The sequence below is a fragment of the Python bivittatus genome, unplaced genomic scaffold (assembly GCF_059951505.1).
Source record: "Python bivittatus isolate LINGU-HERP-01145 unplaced genomic scaffold, Pbiv_v1 ctg000750_np1212, whole genome shotgun sequence".
NCBI lineage: Eukaryota > Metazoa > Chordata > Lepidosauria > Squamata > Pythonidae > Python > Python bivittatus.
Window position 1 is genome coordinate 931,604 of NW_028277102.1, and position 19,500 is coordinate 951,103.

At 43.9% G+C, this 19,500-nt stretch overlaps 1 protein-coding gene across 1 annotated transcript in view; it reads right to left on the reverse strand.

The window, feature by feature from the left end:
* Positions 1-17,740, reverse strand: part of LOC103054626 (complement factor B-like) — a 31,431-nt gene extending 13,691 nt beyond the window's left edge. The window contains exons 1-9 of the mRNA XM_088128606.1: positions 17,633-17,740; positions 12,531-12,737; positions 10,577-10,762; positions 9,673-9,846; positions 8,674-8,757; positions 8,069-8,190; positions 6,121-6,259; positions 3,725-3,877; positions 1,842-1,943 (exon numbers count right to left, since the gene is read on the reverse strand). Coding sequence (XP_087984732.1) covers positions 1,842-1,943; positions 3,725-3,877; positions 6,121-6,259; positions 8,069-8,190; positions 8,674-8,757; positions 9,673-9,846; positions 10,577-10,762; positions 12,531-12,737; positions 17,633-17,690 — 1,225 coding nt within the window. The 5' untranslated portion in view covers positions 17,691-17,740. The remainder of the gene's footprint in view (positions 1-1,841; positions 1,944-3,724; positions 3,878-6,120; positions 6,260-8,068; positions 8,191-8,673; positions 8,758-9,672; positions 9,847-10,576; positions 10,763-12,530; positions 12,738-17,632) is intronic.
* Between the last annotated feature and the right edge of the window lie 1,760 nt (positions 17,741-19,500).

Sequence of the window (19,500 nt, forward strand, 5' to 3'; positions counted from 1 at the left end):
AAACCAGGCAGCTGCTACACAGTAAGTCATCATCACTGCATTGCAGGAAAATGCTTTCAGACAACACGTCCAAAAGCTTTGCTGAAGGAGGTTTGCTGGTGTCCTGTGGTGGCCTACCAGCCAGCCATTAGCATCCACAGAGGGGACAAGGGGAGGAAAGGAGAAAATGAAGGTCACGATGTTGCACACAAGTATGTAAGGATCACAGCATCACAAAGCTCATTGTGTTGTTTTGATGAAACCACGGATTCTGCAGATAGACTTGAAGCAGCATCTAGGAAGCCCAATAACAGCAGATGAGAGGCAGACATAGTGGTTGATAGCTTCTGAACTTAAAGATTCCATACAACCATGATGATTAGCTGTCATTCCCTTTTTCCGGATTTCCAGGAAGGATAATGTCATACAGTTATTAATGCCAGATCTCGTCACAGATTCTTTTGCAGGGGAATTTACTACCACGGCTTCCAGGGGAATTTCTGGTACAAATATTTCACATCCTATAGCCTTGTTTAATTAAAACTGGTCATGAGTCATCTCCTGATGATGGGCTTAATGCAATTCATAAGACATCCTCATCAGTGGGGAGGTTCTCATCCAATCTGGGTTATAGACCTGTTTGTTGCTGGCATATGGCCCCTTACACTTACCTGGAACCAGTTTGCCACTGTCAACCCTATAAGATACACCAGACTAAGAAACCCATGCCATGTAGATCAGGATTACCTTTATTATAACAGCTATAGTAATAAAATCTTGCAAGTCTGAATGTGCTTCCCTCTCCCTCATTTTATATTTGTGTGAACTAGGGACGTTTTTTCCAATTATTTTCTTGGCCCGGGTCAAGCCCCTCTTAACTTATCTGACCATTGCCTTGGTAGCGGCTCTTCCTCCGGTCCTTCAAGGCCATTCCCTATGTTCTATACATCCACCACTGAGCAAGAAAAAAAGTCCACTGAATTCCTTGTGGATGAACATACACATTATATTTTATAGTGTATTTTAATTGATTTCATCTCTGCTGTAAACTGCCCAGAGTCATTTCGACGAGATGGGCGGTGACAAATTTGATAAAGAAATAAAGAAATATTATCACCAGACAGCTGGTGTGCAACATTTGTTCCATGAATCAGAGACTCTACTTTAGAGTTTTCTGTACATGGTTTTATCTCTTTCCAATAAAGTAACTCCCCAAAGAAGAGATTTTCATCAGTTCAAATCCACAATTAAAATTGTGGAGGAGAAGAAGATTTAAAATGCTCTATGATCCAGAGACTGGACAATAACATTGTACCACATCCCAAATGCGGGTTCTAGAGTTCATATTTTAATCAGATATATAATCTACATATTATTTATAGTAACTTTTCAATGTATTCTTTATTCTTTATAGTTTTTCTTTTTCTTATTGATTTTAATCAGACTAATGAATATTTTTACAATTTAATGGAGGCCTGAAATGTCTATATTACTCTAAGTCATTAATGGTGTATTAGACTATATTAGCCACAGGATACTTCAGATCAGCTGGTTATTCAAGGCTAGTAAGTTATCCACCTATATTTTACTGGAAGAGTTTTTTTTCTCTTTCTCCCTTTTTAACCATATTTCTATATCCTTTCAAATCTGTATTTAAAAGGATATAGAAAATATAAGTATTATCAAGAAAGAATACTGATACAATTATTTACATACCTTTTCCCTTCAAAATGATCACAGTAAGGCAAATTCACATTAATAAAAGAAAATAATCACGGCCCCCAGGGGCTGCGGCTTGAGTCACTGCGGTGAAATGCAAACAAGGCGAAACGGAGCTGCCCAGGGATCCATCATGATCTTACCCAAATAATCATCATGAGAGTTTGGGGAAGGTCTCCCAGTGTTAAGCAACTCCTTCATAAGCTGGACAGCAGAAGCTGGGGAACCCCCCATGTTGTAGTTGCCTAGAGAAAGAAACTATTATTGCAGAGCGCCGTTTTGCTGAGCTGGCCTGCTATATTTGGGGTGGGGTGGGGACGAATGGAGCGGAATGGAATCAACAGATTACGCAACAGCCTTGTCGAACCAAAAAACATCCGTCCAGTCCTGGATTCTATTTCCAACCTTTTCCAAAAGCACCCTATTTTCAGTAGGTCTTGAGGCAGCCTTAAGCAAGGCCTTTGTTTGCCTTCAGATCTGGTATCCACAGAGGCCTAGTTGCCAGGGGCATCCACGGGGTGGGGCGCAAAAAAGTCAAGATGTAGCCACAACCGCACGAACAAAGCCCTGCCCCTTTTCAGGTGCACCAATGCACACAGAGGGGTGTGGCTTCCATGGGAGGCGTGGCTGCCCCCTCGATTTTTTGACAGACACACCTGCGCAGAGATCCACGCGCTGCCTCTGCCAAATGGAAGTTCCTACGGCCTACCTCACCGGCTTGCTGTCGTGAGGAAAATGTTGTTGGGGTGGGAGCATTATATATGCTGCCTTGAGTTCAACAAAATAAAAGCGGGATATACATCTAATAATAATACAGTGGTCCCTCGGTTCACGAACTTAATTCGCGTCGCGACCCGAATCAAATTTCCCCCTAAGGTTCAATGTAAATACGGTTAATCCGTTCTGAACCATATGTTGTTGTTTTTTTAAACCACAAAAATATGACACAAAGTACAGTACGAAGAGAGAGAACGCTAACCTTGCTCGAGGCGACTTCTGGCGCGGAGGACAGGAAGGCGGGTGGGGAGGCGGTTATTGCTCGGGGGGAGAGTCCCCCTCCCTTCAGGAAGCCACGACCACGTGCCACGGGAGGGAAAATGGCCATGGGTCCTGTTCGTCACCCGATCCGGCGTTGGCGAACGGAAGCAAGATTTTGTGAACGGAGCTGTTCGTGACCCGAACTGGTCGTGAACAGCAGCGTTCGTGACCCGAGGCACCACTGTACTTTGGCACACCAACACGTTTCATTGACCTTCAGTCCTCTAAAAAAGCTGCTTTTTGGAAGACGGGAGCTGAACATTACATCTGCTGAAGAACACTCAAATGTTGTGTGATATTGGATGGCAAACTAGGAAATACGTACTTTCAGTAAATAGAATAAATATGATGAACCAAGATTCGCCACCCTGTAAGCCCTCTGCCACTCTTAATCAAAGTAAAATACAAATGGCCAGTCTTTCAAAGTTCAGTGATCTCAGGAGACTTTGGCCAAATTGCTATTCAAGGTGCTGGCTGTTACCGATAAAGCCCTATATGGCACAGGACGGGGTTGTCCGGAGTGGTCATCAACCTCCAGGGTTCAATGTTGCTATTGTTATTTGTAGTACTATTAGTTAAAGTAGTATTTATTAAATTATTTTCATATAATAGATGTTTGGGGGTCAATAAATAATCCTTTCTTTCTGTCTCTCTGTCTCTTTCTCTCTTTCTGTCTCTCTGTCTTTGTCTTTCTATCTGTCTGTTTCTGTCTTGATTTCTCTCTTTCTCTTTCTCTCTTTCTTTTCTCTTTCTTTTCTTTCTTTCATCGCTTTCTTTCCGTCCCTCCCTCCCTCCTCCCTCTCTCTCTCTCCTTCCCTCCCTCCCTCCCTCCCTTCCTTCCTTTCCAGGCAGAGAAGTTGAAGCCCTTAATTGCTGGCTCCTCTTATGATTTTTTTTAAGGTAATCTAAAAAGAATGCTTTCTGAAACGACAGAACAAGAGCAACCAAAGGAACTTAAGGGTTTGCATTTTCCTCTTGAATTGCTCACCATCAGTTAGGACGATAATGATATGATGTACTGTGGAGGTTACAGGAGTGGGGTTCAGCCCCTGCTGCTTCTCTTTCAAGTCCTGCAAAACCATCATCTCATAGACGGATTGAAAGCCTTTTCTGATGTTGGTTCCAGGCTTCAGCTTGTGTACTAGAAAACAAAAATGCACAGTTGAATGGTGCACTAGTTGGTGACCCTTAACAAGTCCCAATGTGGACATTTACAACCAAATTTCATGTATCTGATCACAAAAGCCTTCAGTGTGAAACTGATTAAGGTCTGGTCAGTTTCAGGTAGCAGCCCAAGCTGTTCAGGGGTTCTAATCAACTAAGTCACAGAGCTGAGCTTGTTAACTTGCAGGAAGCACTTTTTAGGAAACTGCTGCACTGAGGAGAAAAGCAGCTCAGGAAGAGATAACTTGTTTAGGCAAACTCTCCGCTCTGTGAGGGGGCAAAAAAAGTGGGGGGGGGGAGGAATGGGTCAGGCACAGGACACTGTATGACAGAACTTTATCTGAACGAGACGGCAGCAACCAGTGATCTTTGCAGCCTCTCTCTTTCTCTCAGTCACCTGTTTGCTTAGCGACTATTTTTCTTAACAACGAAATGGCTGGAATGGATTGAGGTTGCTAAATGAGGAGAGCGTGTATTCAGAACCCTTGTTCATAGGGCAACGTTAATTCTCTCTTTTTCTCCAAGTAGCCTTGTTAGCTAATTGAATTCCAGAAAGCCCTGCAAAACTCTAGGATGCTCACGGCTCTAACTTTGCAGAGGAGGGCCCTCGATGTGGAGAACTATGCTCCACTGGAAGGCGCCTTCTGTTTAAAGACCCTCCCAGTCCAAACCTGGATTAAATATAAAGAAGCACAAGGGGGAGAGAACAGGAGGTGCCTTGAATTTAGCAGCAGCATTTGGTCAGCAGACGGAGGAGGAACACCAGTTCCTGGTTCTTACAGTGAGAACATTTCTGTTCAAGTCATAGTAGCAATGTCTAAATTTGATCCTCTAGAGCAGGGTTCCTCAACCTTGGCAACTTTAAGATGGGTGGACTTCAACTCCCAGAATTCCTCAGCCAGCCTTGCTGGCTGGGGAATTCTGGGAGTTGAAGTCCACCCATCTTAAAGTTGCCAAGATTGAGGAACCCTGCTCTACAGCAGTGTTTCTTAAACTTTTCTCTCTCAGGACCCCTTTCCATTCTTAAAAATGATGGAGGACCCCAAAAGAGCTTTTGTTTGTATGGGTTATATTTATTGATACTGACCACATTCAAAACGAAAATTGACGCATTCACTGCTGCTACCGCTTCTCACAATTGTTTGATGGGATTTTAATATTGTATTATTTTTCAACATAGGCTGCAAAAATAATTTGATTTTGCAGACCCCCCCAAGAGTCCTCGGATCACACTTTTGAGCAACACTGTTCTAGATGGACATTATCTCATAGCAACTGTATGCAAATCAATGGCCTGTTTTTATCCCCCTCACTGAAGCTGTTAGGTAATCTGAGTTATTGTTTTACAACCATATGACTTTTCAGGAACAGGTTATGCTGGAAAGATTTTACAGTATTTTAACAGATACAGCTTATTCAAATAGGGATGTCACTACAAATTTCTTGGCAAGATTTCAGAAGTGGTTTGCCCTTGCCTTCTCCTTCTTCCCGGGGCTGAGAGATAGGACTGGCCCAGCGTCACCCAGCTGGCATTGTGCCCAAGGCAGGACTAGAACTCACAGTCTCCCAGTTTCTAACCTGATGCCTTCACCACTCCACCAAACTGGCCTCAGAATATTATTGCAATGTTGTTAATGTTATTTGAACTAGATTGCTATACAGGAAGACCTCGTTTAATAACTGCTCTGCTTAGCAACCATTCAAAGTTATGACAGCACTGAAAAAGTAACTTTACGATCAGACCTCACATTTATGACTGTCACTGCATCCCACAGTCACCTGATCACCATTTGCGTGCTTCACAGCCAGCTTCTGACAAGCAGAGTCAATGGAGAAGCCAGCAGTTGCGGTCGTGTGATGTTTCACTTAACGACCAAAGGGGAAGTGATGTCATAAGCCCATCGCAGTCATGTGATGTTTCACTTAGCGACTGTGTTGCTTAGTGATGGAGTTGCTGGTCCCAACTGTGGTTGCTAATCAAGGAATACCTGTATTATGCTTCCATGCTAAAGGGCTATAGATATTACTGGCCATGAAGTTCTGATAGATATCATGATTGTTTTTGTGTTGTGATCTTTGCATACATCTATGTTGGAAAATGCAATAATTTTTTCTACCCTCATGCACAAGGCCTTTGGCAGCCATGTTGCAGAAGCTCCAAGTCCTGTCTACCACTGCACAAATATCTTTACATTTCTTTCTTCTGCCCAGCATGCTCACCGTCACTGCTAAGGGAACTCAGCTTTTCGATCACCCAGACAGTATTGCTACTCTGTGGATCAACAGTAGATAGAACAGTTCTGCTCTCAGTGGCAAAAGTAACAATGCCATAATTGGGAAGGAGGTCATAGCTGGAGATCTAAAAGAGAAAGCCAAGGGATTAGGAGAAATCCATATGAGAGAGAATACATTCAACCTCTTTTGATAAATTTTGCTTTAAGTTGCAAAAAAGCAAACAATCTAAGGTGTTTTGACTTATTGGACTTTTTGCGGGAAATGGAAAAAAATGAAATTATGATATATTGATTTAATGATTAGTAAAATTAATAGATTATAGAAAAAATGGATGTTAAGTTTAATCTTAGAGTATGAGTGTAATGTATGATTTATATCTGCTGTAAAAGAAGTCGGAAGTCATTCCTTTTTTGTATTTCTATTTCTTTCTTTTTCTTTTTCTGCACTTCTGCTTTCCTTCTTTCTCTTTATTCTTTCTTTTCTTCTATTCTTTTTCTTAATTATTAGCTCTTGTAGTTTTTATCTTTCTGTTTTTAAAATTTAATGAAGTTATTATTTTAAAAAAATGAAGTGTTTTAACATAGAAATTCCTGGATTCAGTTTGCAAGGCACCAGTGACTGAAAGGAGCCTTGAAAGAACAGGTTACGGATAGATTGCCATGGAGAAAATCTGTGTGGTCGGTAGGAGTCAAAAACGACTTGATAGCTCATCATCATCATCTGTGATTGAAAAACCAGGGGTCTCAACAGATGCCCTTCAAGATAGGCAAGATCAATAAACAGGAACCAATGGGATTTTTGGAATGACCTTTATTGCTGCTAGGGTATTGTAACAGAATCTTGAAAGCCTATCAGCGCTTGTCATTACTACAACTTATACCTAGCAAAATCAAGGCAGTGTTATTTTGAGTTTCTAAACCAGCTTTCCACATCCCCAGGACTTAGCAATCTTATGTGAAGCTCCTCCCTTTCTAGGTTGACATTCCCCTCCTCAAGAGTCAGGCTGACATTCCATCTCCACAGACAACTATCATGGCTTCCTTCACATGCAGTATTTGCTTCTATAGAACGCCTGGCCAATCAAGCTCTGTATGTTGGCCACACGCCATCGAGGTTGTAGGACAGCCTGCTAGCATACTTGGTCAGCTGACTCCAGGGATCTCTCCTTGCCCATCTATTCATCCTGAGAAGCCCGCACTTAAGAAACTGCTTTCAGCTCTATTACCTTTTGCCTTACGGTTGGGTCCCACCTTGTGACGGTTGTTATATCTTTAAAAGTGATACCTACATAATGAGAATAATAATAATAAACTATGCAAGGGAGTCCAGGGGGGAGAGGGGTTTCAAAAAAGTCGAGATGGCAGCTGTGTAACTTTTTTGCACCCACCCCCATGGACACCCCCAGAACTATGTGAGAAAGACACTGACAAGCCAACCACTCCCTATCATCAACTGTTGCTCTGAACTTGTCCCTTCCTGGTTTTATCTAGTATTTGCATTCAGTGCTTCTGAGCCTCAGGCTCTGTCTTAGAATTTGTTCCTGTCTTTTATTACTTTCTTTTATAATTTATACCAGTGTTTTCTCAACCTTGGCAGTTGGCTGGCTGAGCATGGCTGGCTGGGGAATTCTGGGAGTTGAAGTCCATACAACTTCAAACTGCCAAGGTTGAGAAACACTGATTTATACCATGCTTCAGGAGAGATGGACTGCATAGATGTTTGTTGCCTACTTAGCAAGGCAATTTCTATCTCTTGGTTCTTGGCAAAAAATGACTTCATCCCCATCTTCCCATAACCTGTCTTCCCTTCCTCCACTTACCACTAGAGCTTTCTAGGAGTATTGGCAGTCCAGGAGCATAGGCCTGGTAGTTCAAGCTGCTTTCAGTTTTGTTGAAGCAAACCGGGTCAAGGAAGCTTTCTGAACAGAACATACCTTCTCGATTAACTTGACCAACACTTCCTTAGCCTTTGTGACTGTTGCTGTACCAAAGCTTTGTGAGGAATCAAGGACAAAGTAGATGTTAAGTGGGTCGCTTCTGTTGTTAGCTGATGCTCCTGGTAGGAAGAAAATAATTAAACCCATTTTTAAAAACAGGCTACCAAACATGAGGGTGCAACAATCTGAAAATGTGTGTCATGACAAAATTCCTGCTTTTTGTACTTATGTCCTCATGTTCAATGCAAGTACATAAGGCATGGGGTTTGCACCGTGACATCATCATTCTCCTTTTTCTCACTTGCTCCCCCTGAAGATGCCCATGGAACATCTCCCCCCGCCTTGATTCTGCTTGGCATAAGGTGGGGTGGAGGGAAACTGGCAAGCTTTCAAGATCCTTGCTCAGTCTGTTTCCTGACTTGGCCTGCCTGACAGCAAGCCACCTGTCAGACGTGCACAATAGTATCAGAATGTTCAACAAGTAGTACTTCTACCAAGGATTAGAGAAAATGATATCTTTCCAATTAAAGAACAGTGGAAAATGATGTGCCAGTCTCATCTCCCATCCCACAACACTCACAAAAACTTAAGGCTATTACTACCTTGGCTGGCAGACACAGCAACTTCAGTGAGGGATGGAAGGAACTTGGTGGAGATGTCTTCTTTAGAGTCAAAGGTGAATGGGCCTGGGGAAGGAAAGAAGGAGACAGTGAACTTGTTTACTAGTGTTCTTTTGTTGTGCAGGATTCTTTGAACATTGTTTGTCTTAACAACTCCAACAAAGACTACAGGTTGGATCCCTCACCTCTTGGGCCTGTGGACACACTGGGATGTTTAAGAGCATAACAAGCCATTTCCACAAAATGGCTGGCCACAATTGAGATGGTCACTCATAAGACAACCATTTATACTGTGCCACCTGTTACACTGGAGGCAGTCAGGTGAGTCTAGTGGAGTGTTTCTCAACGTAGGCAACTTTAAGATGTATGGACTTCAACTCCCAGAATTCCCCAGCTGACTGGGGAAATCTGGGAGTTGAAGTCCACCCATCTTAAAGTTTCTGAGGTTGAGAAACACTGCTCTAGTGGATGGTATCAAAGTTGTTCTGATTGACTATTTCAGATAAATATAGGTATACCCCCCATCTTCTAACCCCTAGTCAGTCACATTTGTTACCATTCTGCTACAAGAATGTAGAGGAGTAACCTTGATGAACAAATGAAAGAACTATTCAGAGAAAGTAAATGACAACTCAGTCCTGGGAAATTGTGAAGAACAGGTTAAAGAAGCAAGAGTCCATCTTGAATTCAACAGTAACATAGTCAGGAATTCCTTTTGATTTTAAGTCAATTCAATCTCCAGGCCAAATGGATTTCATCCTAGAAGGGAGTAACTGTGGCCTTGCCAAACCTCTACCCATGGTCTCTGAGAAACTTTGGAGAATGGGTGAATGGGTGAAGTACCCAATAACAGGAAACAGCAGGGTAGAAAAAATAATAATAATTGCATAAATGATGGCAAAAAAGAAAACAATGACCGTTCTAGATCCACCTTTTCAGACTCTTAAGCTCAGTCTTTCCCACCCTATCCTATTTGCTCACTTCGACATTCTGGTTCTGATCCACTCCAAGTTCCTAAGTTTTGGCAAACGCGTTCCTTGGATCCAATGAGGGACAACTCTCTATAACATTGGTAACGGACCGAGCTCCCTGACCGGTACTCCATGCCATCCTTGTGAGCACCAATTGGAATTCCTGGATCAGGACAATGACCAGCTGAGAAAAAGATTGGGAAGGGGGGAGAAATCACACACTGATTGATTGATTGATTTATAAATTATATTTTTGTATCACCACGCGCCGAGGATTCAAGGTGGTAAACCGTGAAACCTAAATCATCAAACAAGGCAATGTGTCATCAATATCATGCTAAGCATGATAAAATTCCTTGATAAATCCAACACATCACTGATTATGAATTCTGTCATTTTAGACCAATGTTTCTCAGCCTTGGCAACGTTAAGCTGTATAGACTTCAACTCTCAGAATTCCCCAGCCAACATGGTGGCTGGGGAATTCTGGGAGTTGAAGTCCATACAGCTTAAAGCTCCCAAGGTTGAGAAACACTGGTCTAGACTGTGACTATATTCACACAATACACGTAACTTGGTTATAGAATTCACCCATGTTTTAAGTTCTCCCAGGACACTGAAGCATAAACTAACAAAATGGTCTTGTAATATATTATGCCTTCCTCCCCACTCTGCAAATGTAACATCTATCAAATATATGGGATAATAGTCTGATCCAGTGTTTCTCAACCTTGGCAACTTTAAGATGTGTGGACTTCAACACCCAGAATTCCCCAGCCAGCATGGCTGGCTGGGGATTTCTGGGAGTTGAAGTCCACACATCTTAAAGTTCCCATGGTTGAGAAACACTGATGTATACATTCCCCCAATGGAAGAAACAGTAGATCTTGATCACAACTGATAGACAGACTCACTTCCATCATCACAGATGGCTATTTCTCCACTCCATTTCCCACTGGGGAGACAGGTACGTATCTGGGGTCCACGCAGTGTGTATCCATCGTAGCAAGTAAACCTCAACTCCTGACTTACATTGTAATAATGCTGCAAAGGCTCATATAGGCCATTTTGAAATTCGAGAGGCCTCACACAACGGACATCTGGATGAAAGAAGAAATATCAGTAAATTTGTCTGCATATTCTATCCAGGCCCTGCTTCATCTCCTTCCAGTTCCACCCTTCACCATCATTCCGGTCCTGCTCATCTGAGACCATTACAACTGTGAAGCCACAATGAATTCCACAGGCTGTGACCTGCCTTGAAGGAACAGTGAAGGAAGTGATATTAGGAATATTAGATATTCTGTCTAACGCAAACACGACTCTTCTCCTTCATGCCCTGCTTTTGATAGTCTATGAAGCTGAAGACCCTCCCAACTTCAGGTCTCAAGGCTTCCAGTATTTAAAATGTAGACCACTGATGGCAAGACTCCCCGATGCTTTCTAAAGTCCCCATCAGAATTGAAAGGGCACCAGGATGGGATGTAACTCAGCTCTTTCTCTGCGCATGGAAAGTTACCAAATATTTACTTCCTCCCCTGTTCCATTCTTAGGATCTTTAATTGCAGAGATCAGCAAATGACAAGCAAAACCGACAACAACAATTGGAGTGCAGGATGGATCTGTTTGGGGCTTCAGCCAACCACTTCTTCCTCCAAGATGCTTCCACTTCCTCATTTCCCATTCTTTCATGTCCTTCCAAGCATACGACTGGCTGCCTGTTGTAAACAAAATTCCCCTTGGGCCACGGGGAAGAGGAAGAGCTTGTTATGGGGTCATTCACACCTCGGTCACTTCCCATTTGGATTACTGCAACACTTTCTACATGGGGCTGCCTTTGAGGGCCACCCAGAAGTGACAACTGGTCCAGAATGCAATGGCATGCCCAGTATTGGGCATCCCGAACCCATATTGCACTCCTGTTGTGTGAGCTGTGCTGGCTCCCAGTTTTCTTCCGGGTGCAATTCAAGGTGCTGGTTATTACCTTGAAAACCCTACATGGCCTGGGACCAGGTGATCTGCAAGACCGCCTCTCCCTGAGGACATCTGTCAGTATCACTAGAGCGGATAGGGTAGGCACGCTCCAGGCCCCTTCCCTTAAACATTGCCATCTCGTGGATCCTCGGAAGAGTGCCTTTTCCATTGCAGCCCCTGCCCTCTGGAACACCCTCCCCACTTCCAGAGATCTCTTAAAGCCTGGCTCTTCCGCCAGGCATTGGGATAGGCGAGGTCAGGGTGGGAGGATAACATGGGTGCCTGAGAGCAGTGGGGCTGGAGCACCAGGTTTTTTCTTTTTAGCTTTTATTGTAATTGTAATTGTAATTGTAATCTTTATTGTCATTGTACTTCTCGTACAACGAAATTAAATGCCACCCCAGTGCAGCTTTAAAAATATAAAAACCATAGAACACATAAAACACATAACACACATAAAACACATATAACACAACCTTCACATTCCATATTGCACAACCCCTGATGCTGCATTAACACTGCACTATACGGTAGAATTCAGTATAGTTGCAGCTCTAGGATAGAAGCTATTCTTCAGCCTATTGGTCCTTCTATTCTGTTCTGTTCTGTTCTGTTCTGTTCTGTTCTGTTCGATATTGTTTTATTGGTTATCAACCGCCCAGGGTTGTTTTTAAGATGGGCGGCTTTATAAATGTTTTCAATAAAGAAAGAAAAGTAATGCTCCACCCCAAACATATTTTTGCACTTTGAGAAAGCTTGAGCCGCAAGTGACCCCCTGTATACAGTTACAAAAGGCATCTGGTGGAAGGCGCTGGACTTGGGTGGCAATGACGTCGGAGGGGAAGAGGGGAGATGTTACACAAAGCCTCTCTGTTGAGAAATGAACCAATGTACCTTGACACACAGCCTGCTGGACAATCCTCTTGTTCTTGTCGGTCATGGGGCGCCACTGGAGGCCATGATCGCAAACCCGGAATCGTGTCGGATACGGATATTGCCCCTGAGGACAGTCATATATCAATATGGTTCCATCTTCCAGTAGAGAATACGTGCCCCCTACAATCTCAGCAGCTTTGGGATCACAGGCACCATCCACCATATCTAGAAAGAAAGGGGTCGGGTTCAGCCCAAGAACCGCGACGAGGCAATCCAGTGCAGTTCAGTTCCTTTATTAGCTCGCACCTAATAGACAGAATCTCGCCAGACTCAACCTATGCCAAAGCAACTAGTGGGTACATCCCGTGAGCCTCTAGGGAGGGGCCAGCCTCATCCTCTTCGTCTTCCCACACTCTTGCTGCGGGCTGAGAAGGCGCTTGCCCTGGAATGCCTCTCCCCCCTCCTGACAACCTTGAACCTCCATCCCAGAATCTTCCCCGCTCACGCCATCCATTACAAAAGCACAGTAGAAAGTCGAAAGGGTAGGTCAGTGGTGAGGATGTTCGACTGGTCCTGGGGACATCCAGATTCAGGTCCACCCGTGATCTGGGAGCTTCCTGGGATATTTACATTTTTGTTTTAATTATCAGGCATGAAGATGCATTACAGACACTGGAGGTAATGGGGACAACATCTCTGAATTCCGGTCCTGGAGGGATACCCACAATCTTGCTTTTTCATTTATTTTTATCATGTTCATTGTTTGAAGTGTTTTGATGGTTGTGATATCCTTTGAATTGCTGTTGTACACTACCCAGAGCCATGTTCAACAAAATGGGTGGCCATATAAGTGTGCTAAGCAAATAAATAAATAAATAATAAAATACCCAAGCAAAGAATGGTTAAGCATCTGAAAAGATTGGGAGAAATCATGCTCTTCATGAATGGAACTATATACTAAAGCTGGAATCTGATTGCTTAATCAGGAACTATGGTTGTACAGGTAGTCCTCGACCTACGACCATTAGTTTAGCAACTGTTCTAAGTTATGACGGCATTGTACAAATGGTGATTATGACTGATACTTGCAGTTCTGGCCACCCCAACACTCCTCCGGTCAAGTGATCATGATCTGGGCACTTGGCAACCAGTTTGCACTTACAACCAGTTGCAGCGCCCTGGGATCATGTGGTCGCTGTTTGCAGTCTTCCCTCCCAGCTTCCCTAGAAAGTCAGTGGGGAAGCTGGCAGAGAAGGTTGCAAATTGCTGGGGTGAGTCTCCCCCCCTGCGCACCCTCCCCCAGCCCTGCTGAGCTCACACACATCCCCACACATACCCTCACACCCCATGCACTCTCTCCAACCCATGCTGCACCCTCACACACCCTCCCTGACCTGCACTACACTTCTTGCATGCCCCCTCACACCCTTGTGCACCCTCCCTAACCTGTGCCTCACCTCTCACATCCTCTCACACCCTCATGCACCCTACTTGACCCATGCCTTTCATGCACCCTCACCAGTCTTCCCCACACCCCTGCACACCTCCTCGCTCCCTCCCCCATCCAGCAGCAGCCACGTACCTGTCTGCCAGCCTGGGACTTGCAATTTCCTGCTGGCTTCCCCATTGACTTTGGTAGTGGGAAGTTGGCAGGAAGTCGCCTCATCTAACGACTGTGGGATTCAGTTAAAGACAAAGGCAACTGGGACCGCAGGGCCAGAAAGGCCAGAAAGTGCAACCACATTGCTTAGCGACAGAAATTCCAATCCCAATCACCATCATAAGTCGAGGAATACCTGTTTTGAGCATAGGGGGTGGCTAAAAGAATCATACTGAAAAGTTGGAAATGTAATTATTTCAGACGTCAAAGACCGATTCTTGGAATTGTGCGATGTCTTTGTTTTGGAAAAGGCAAGATTTTCTACTGATCAAAGGATGCAGCAATGTGTGTTACTATGGCAGAGATGTTGTGATATTTCACAATAATATTTAGTACTGTTTGTATTATAGTAGTGAATTCATTAGTAAACCAGTCACTATTGATAAGTATAAAATATAAGGTGGGCTGTTTTTTTCCCCTCTTCCTTTTCTTTCATTTTTAGTTTGTTTGGGGTTGTCTTTTTTCTATTTTTTTTAAGATTAAAGCATGTTTTGTTAACTGGGTACTCATAAAATAAATAAAAAGAGGAGGAAAAAAGAGATTGTATGTAGCAAATCATATTTGATTACATGGCAAATGTTCAGAATTAAGCCGTCCAGTCCAAGCTGGCAGGTCCTTCTCCTTTTTCTACTGACTTGACTCACACTTCCCGGCCAGGGCAGATATCGCAATGTCAACACAGTTTTCAGATGGGGAAATTCCCCAGCCAAAGAGCCCATCAGTCAGGAGGGTCAGGGACCTTCACATTCAGTAAACTTTGTGTAATCTTTAGTCTAGATTCTTGTAACAAAATACTCTTCTATCAATTCAAAAATAGACCTCTGCAGGGAGATGACTAACGGGACGTCAAGGGGCTGGGGACTCTGATTGCCTGTCCACCAGCAAGATAACTCTGAAAACAGACCTGAATGAGACCAAAATAGGGGTGAGGGAGAAGCCAGCAAAAGTGAGCAGAGTGAGTTTGAAAACGAGCTAGATCTGCAAAAAAATAAAATAAAATCCAGGAACCATTTTCCTCAAGGCATCTCTATGGGAGAGGCTGCTGGGCAGTGGGTCAGAATATTGGCAGTACCATCATGCTTAAGCCCACCTCCTTCCTGGCCATGTGACCCACAGTGGCATATCTGCAGGATGCCCTGGGCTACCGTAGAGTCAAGAAGATGACCTTGATGGAGGTCCGGTAGACCAGACAGGAAACGCAACCAGATAAGCTAATTCTATTTTATTGTAAAGCTACATGAACAGAATCTTGCAAGTCTCAAAGTACAAATCGCCCACCGTCTCCTTTACAGCCCGAGAAACTAGGGAGGGTCCCTTCTGAGCCTCTTTCCCCACCCGCTATGCAGCTATGGGCTACGCCCTCTCTTATCTGACCATTCACTAGGCAGCATCTCTTCGCCCCGTCTCCCAAGGTCTTTCCCACATATCGTTACAATGGAAATGCACAAGAATCCTTACCTAGGCAAAAGGGGCTGAAACCCTTTTTAAGTCCAGAGTAAGAAGTTAACATTCAGAAGTGATGCAGGCAGACACCTTCCTGATTTACAGGAGCACAGGGGAAAGGAGGTACAACACAATCAGAGTTGCCAGACTCTGTTATTGCAGCCAATCTCAGTAAAAGGAGTTCTGGTCTTCCTGTGGAGTTGATTTCCTGGTCTGGCCTACCTGGTGGGGCTGACAGCTATGCATGAGCATACACAGAGGCAACAGAAAGGACACACGCACAGAGGCAACCTCACACATACAGGTAATATGGATGCACATACCCTGATGAGTTCCTGGGGAGAAAATGCCCAAATGCCCACAAATACACACAGAGAACACTTAGTTCATGATGCAGAATAAAATACAAGCACCTCCTACAACTACCGCTGATAAAGGGAGGGGAAGGAATGCCCATAACCTGTTTTCAATCTTTTCATTGCCCCCCAAAAATACTGATCCAAATTTGGGCTTCCCCCTTTTCAGATCATCCCAGTTCGAAATTACCTCTCTCTCCACGACCCGAGCAAATTCAAAGCAGACCAATCTCTGGATACCACACTCCTTGAAATAAAACATCTCTGAAGTATGACAGCAGAAGCGCTTTTAAATTAGCAAATTGCCTCCCGTTGCAATTCTGCAACTTAAAATGCTGAGGGTGTGTCAAATTAAAATGGTAACATTTGATTGAAGATTTGATACCTTTCAAATTGAGCGGTCTATAATTAGGGCGTCAAATGGTCCCTCCTCTGATGCTTACAGACTGAAAGACAATATAAAAGGAAGAGGCACGGGGAGGGAGGAGGAAGAAAGCAGAACTGGACTCAAGTTTTACTTGCAGAGCTCTTACAGGAGTCAGCTGGTGCAGGAGTCAAACCTTGATTACCTTTTCAGCTAAGCTGATGGTGTGACCTTCTCTTTCTCCTTCTATTGCAGTCTCCTGTAATGGAGAGAGTCCCCAACTTTGGGTCCCATTTGAAATACTGCAGGGAGGTTATGGACGTTCTTGCAAAATGGCTGCCACGGTGGGCATAGCCAATCCCCAAACCACCATTTACTAGAAAGCAAATCAAGCTTTTGGGGCTGCATCCACTCACTGATTTATTTCCTCAGACTGGGGGTCTACTTGGGGCTTCCAAACGTCATCCAAAATATAGTTTATGCTTGGGAGGGGAGTGCTTTGACCATACGCTTCCTTCCCATTCATTTTTTAAAATTAAAGCAATGTAAGGGAATAAAATTAGGTAGAGCAGGGAATTTGGTGGGTGCCAGTGAATGTATCATGGTCACCTTAGGGGTCACTCAGGGACCCAGAACATGGTTGCATCATCATCTTCATCACTATTAATCCATAAGGCAACTTACATGGGGATCTCTCTTCATTTTATCCCCAGAAAACCACCCTGTAAGGTAGGCTGGGCTGAGAGAGTGCCTAGCCCCATATCTCTGACTGGGTTTCCATAGCTGAGGTAGACTTGAAGCTGATGTGCCCTAGCCCTTGATCCACAACCCTACCTATTGCCATGCAACCAAAGATTTATTTCTGCATTAATTTACGAAACAAATGTATACACCACCCAACTCCCATATGGTTACTCCGGGCGGCTTACACAATTAAAATCCACCCTACCAAAAGCCCATCATCCCCCCCCCCCGACGAACCCCTATTGCTTCTTCCCCATGAAATACCAAAATGACTCAAGACGGAAGGGGGATAGAAAACATCGAACGGGGATACGGACTATCGCGCAAGGGGAGATTCGGTGCTGCGAACGTTGCCCTCAGCTTTTTGGGGAAAACGCTTGGAGAGCGAACTCTTCGAGCATGCCCCGATTCACTGAAGGACGATGGAAGGGAAGCTTTCGTTCTTCTAGCCGAAAGGTTTCGCAGGCTCCTGATAAGCAGGGGGATAGGACAAAGTCACCCCGTCCCAGCTGTGGGGCAATTGCGCAGCTGGCTCTGGAATGTCACACCCTACCTGCCGAAAATGCCCCCAGCAAGAGGAGAAGGTGGAGAGCCCGGCCAAGGAGCTGCATTCCTGCTTCCTTTCTCTTTCCCCTGCTCCTCTTTTCACCAGAGCAGGAGGAATGCAATTCTGCTAGGGAGTTACAAAAGTTTTGGCTTTCTCCCACTCATGTGACAGGCTAACCCCTCCCTGAGAAAGCAGCTGAGTTTTGGGAAAAGGCAAGCTAAACCCACTTATACCCATCTCAGGTGACGAACAGTCAGCCGAGGGCTGAAATCCTGCTTATCTTAAATTATTAGTTGGTTTAGGCCAATGTGTGAAAGGGGCAGGTCAGACAGATATTTTAACCTTTAAAACCCCAAACTCCTCCCTTCGTGGGCCTCGCCCAGTTTTGCCAGGCCAGGCAACCCTCACTGGCACTTTCCTGCATTCAGATCTGGTTTTAACATTCCTAGAAATCTTCCTGTGGTTGGTTTCCTTTGGGCGATGGCACCGGTCAAGGGCAGGGAGACCCACCATTGTTTTGCAATTGGGATTTTTATGATAAAAATAAATATCTTTACGAACCAGACGAGAGACTTCGGTTAAAAATAAAGGATGTTGTTCTCTTATGTCTAGAAATGATGTACTCGCTGTTTCCTATCCTGTTTCTCTTATATCTACTGTATCTATCTTCTGTTGCTTATCTATGGTTTCTATTACTTATAGTTCTGAAGGGCATTATTTTGATACACAATTTTATATTTTTTATATATATATGAAATATATATATATGCTTCACATAATGTATAACCATACCTGTAACAGTGCACTCTATTTTATTTCTAAAGGGTTAACTTGCTTTTGTTTTGTAAAGAGCACTGGTTTCTCCCCCCCCCCATCTCTTTGCTGAATGCCCGATTGTCTTCGAATAAGCAATTAGCCGAGTACAAGCTGTTTGTTGTACCAAGCTTTTTGCAACAGTTGTGAGGCCCTACATTCTAGAGAAAGATAAGAAGAATCTGGTATCCCATTCCCTTGGTAACCAGAAGAAAAAGTTACATTTAAGTTTACCTTCCTAAGAACCACCTTTCACTTGCTCAGACCGTCCCAAAAATCCCTTGTATGGGTATGAGGGGATGTACTATCTGATTACAGATCTAAATGTCTATAAAGCCTCTGATGTTCGTTTTGTGAGGTGTGGTTCCATCAACATCTTTTGTTAATGTGTTGATTGGGGTCACCCAGCTGTGTCTTGATCAAAATACATCTGTTATCTTAAAGAAGCCTCGTCTCAAGTCTTTTTATTTGGCTTTATTGAGACTTGGGAAATAAAAGGTGCCATACAGTTCCAAAGCCTTTGCAGGTAGTCCTCAGCAAATGACCACTTGTTCAGCAACCGTTCGAAGTTACAACGGCGCTGAATGAGGCTTATGACCAGTCCTCATAGTTGCAGCCATTGCAGCATCCCTGTGGTCATGTGATCGCAATTTGGGCTCTCAGCAACTGGCTTGCAAGTATGACATCACAGCATCCCATGGTTACATGATTGCCGTGGGCAACCTTCACTGCCAGCTTCAGACAAGCAAAGTCAATGGGAAAGCTGGTAGGAGGTGGCAAATGGTGATCACATGACTGCAAGTCACTTTTTTTAACACGTTGTAGCGGTCACTAAATGAATGGTTGTTAAGTGAGGACTACCTGTAATTGCTTCAGTTCCCCCCTTAGCCATAGAAGCTTCCTTGGACCCAGGTTCTGCTCCCCCTTCAGCCATGGAAGCTCCATGGGAGACCCTGGGTCAGTCCCTTTCCTTCATCCCAACCTACTCACAGGATTGCTCTTAAGTGGAACAGGATGTAGATTTAAGAAATAAATCTACTAAAAATCGGGAAAAAATCACA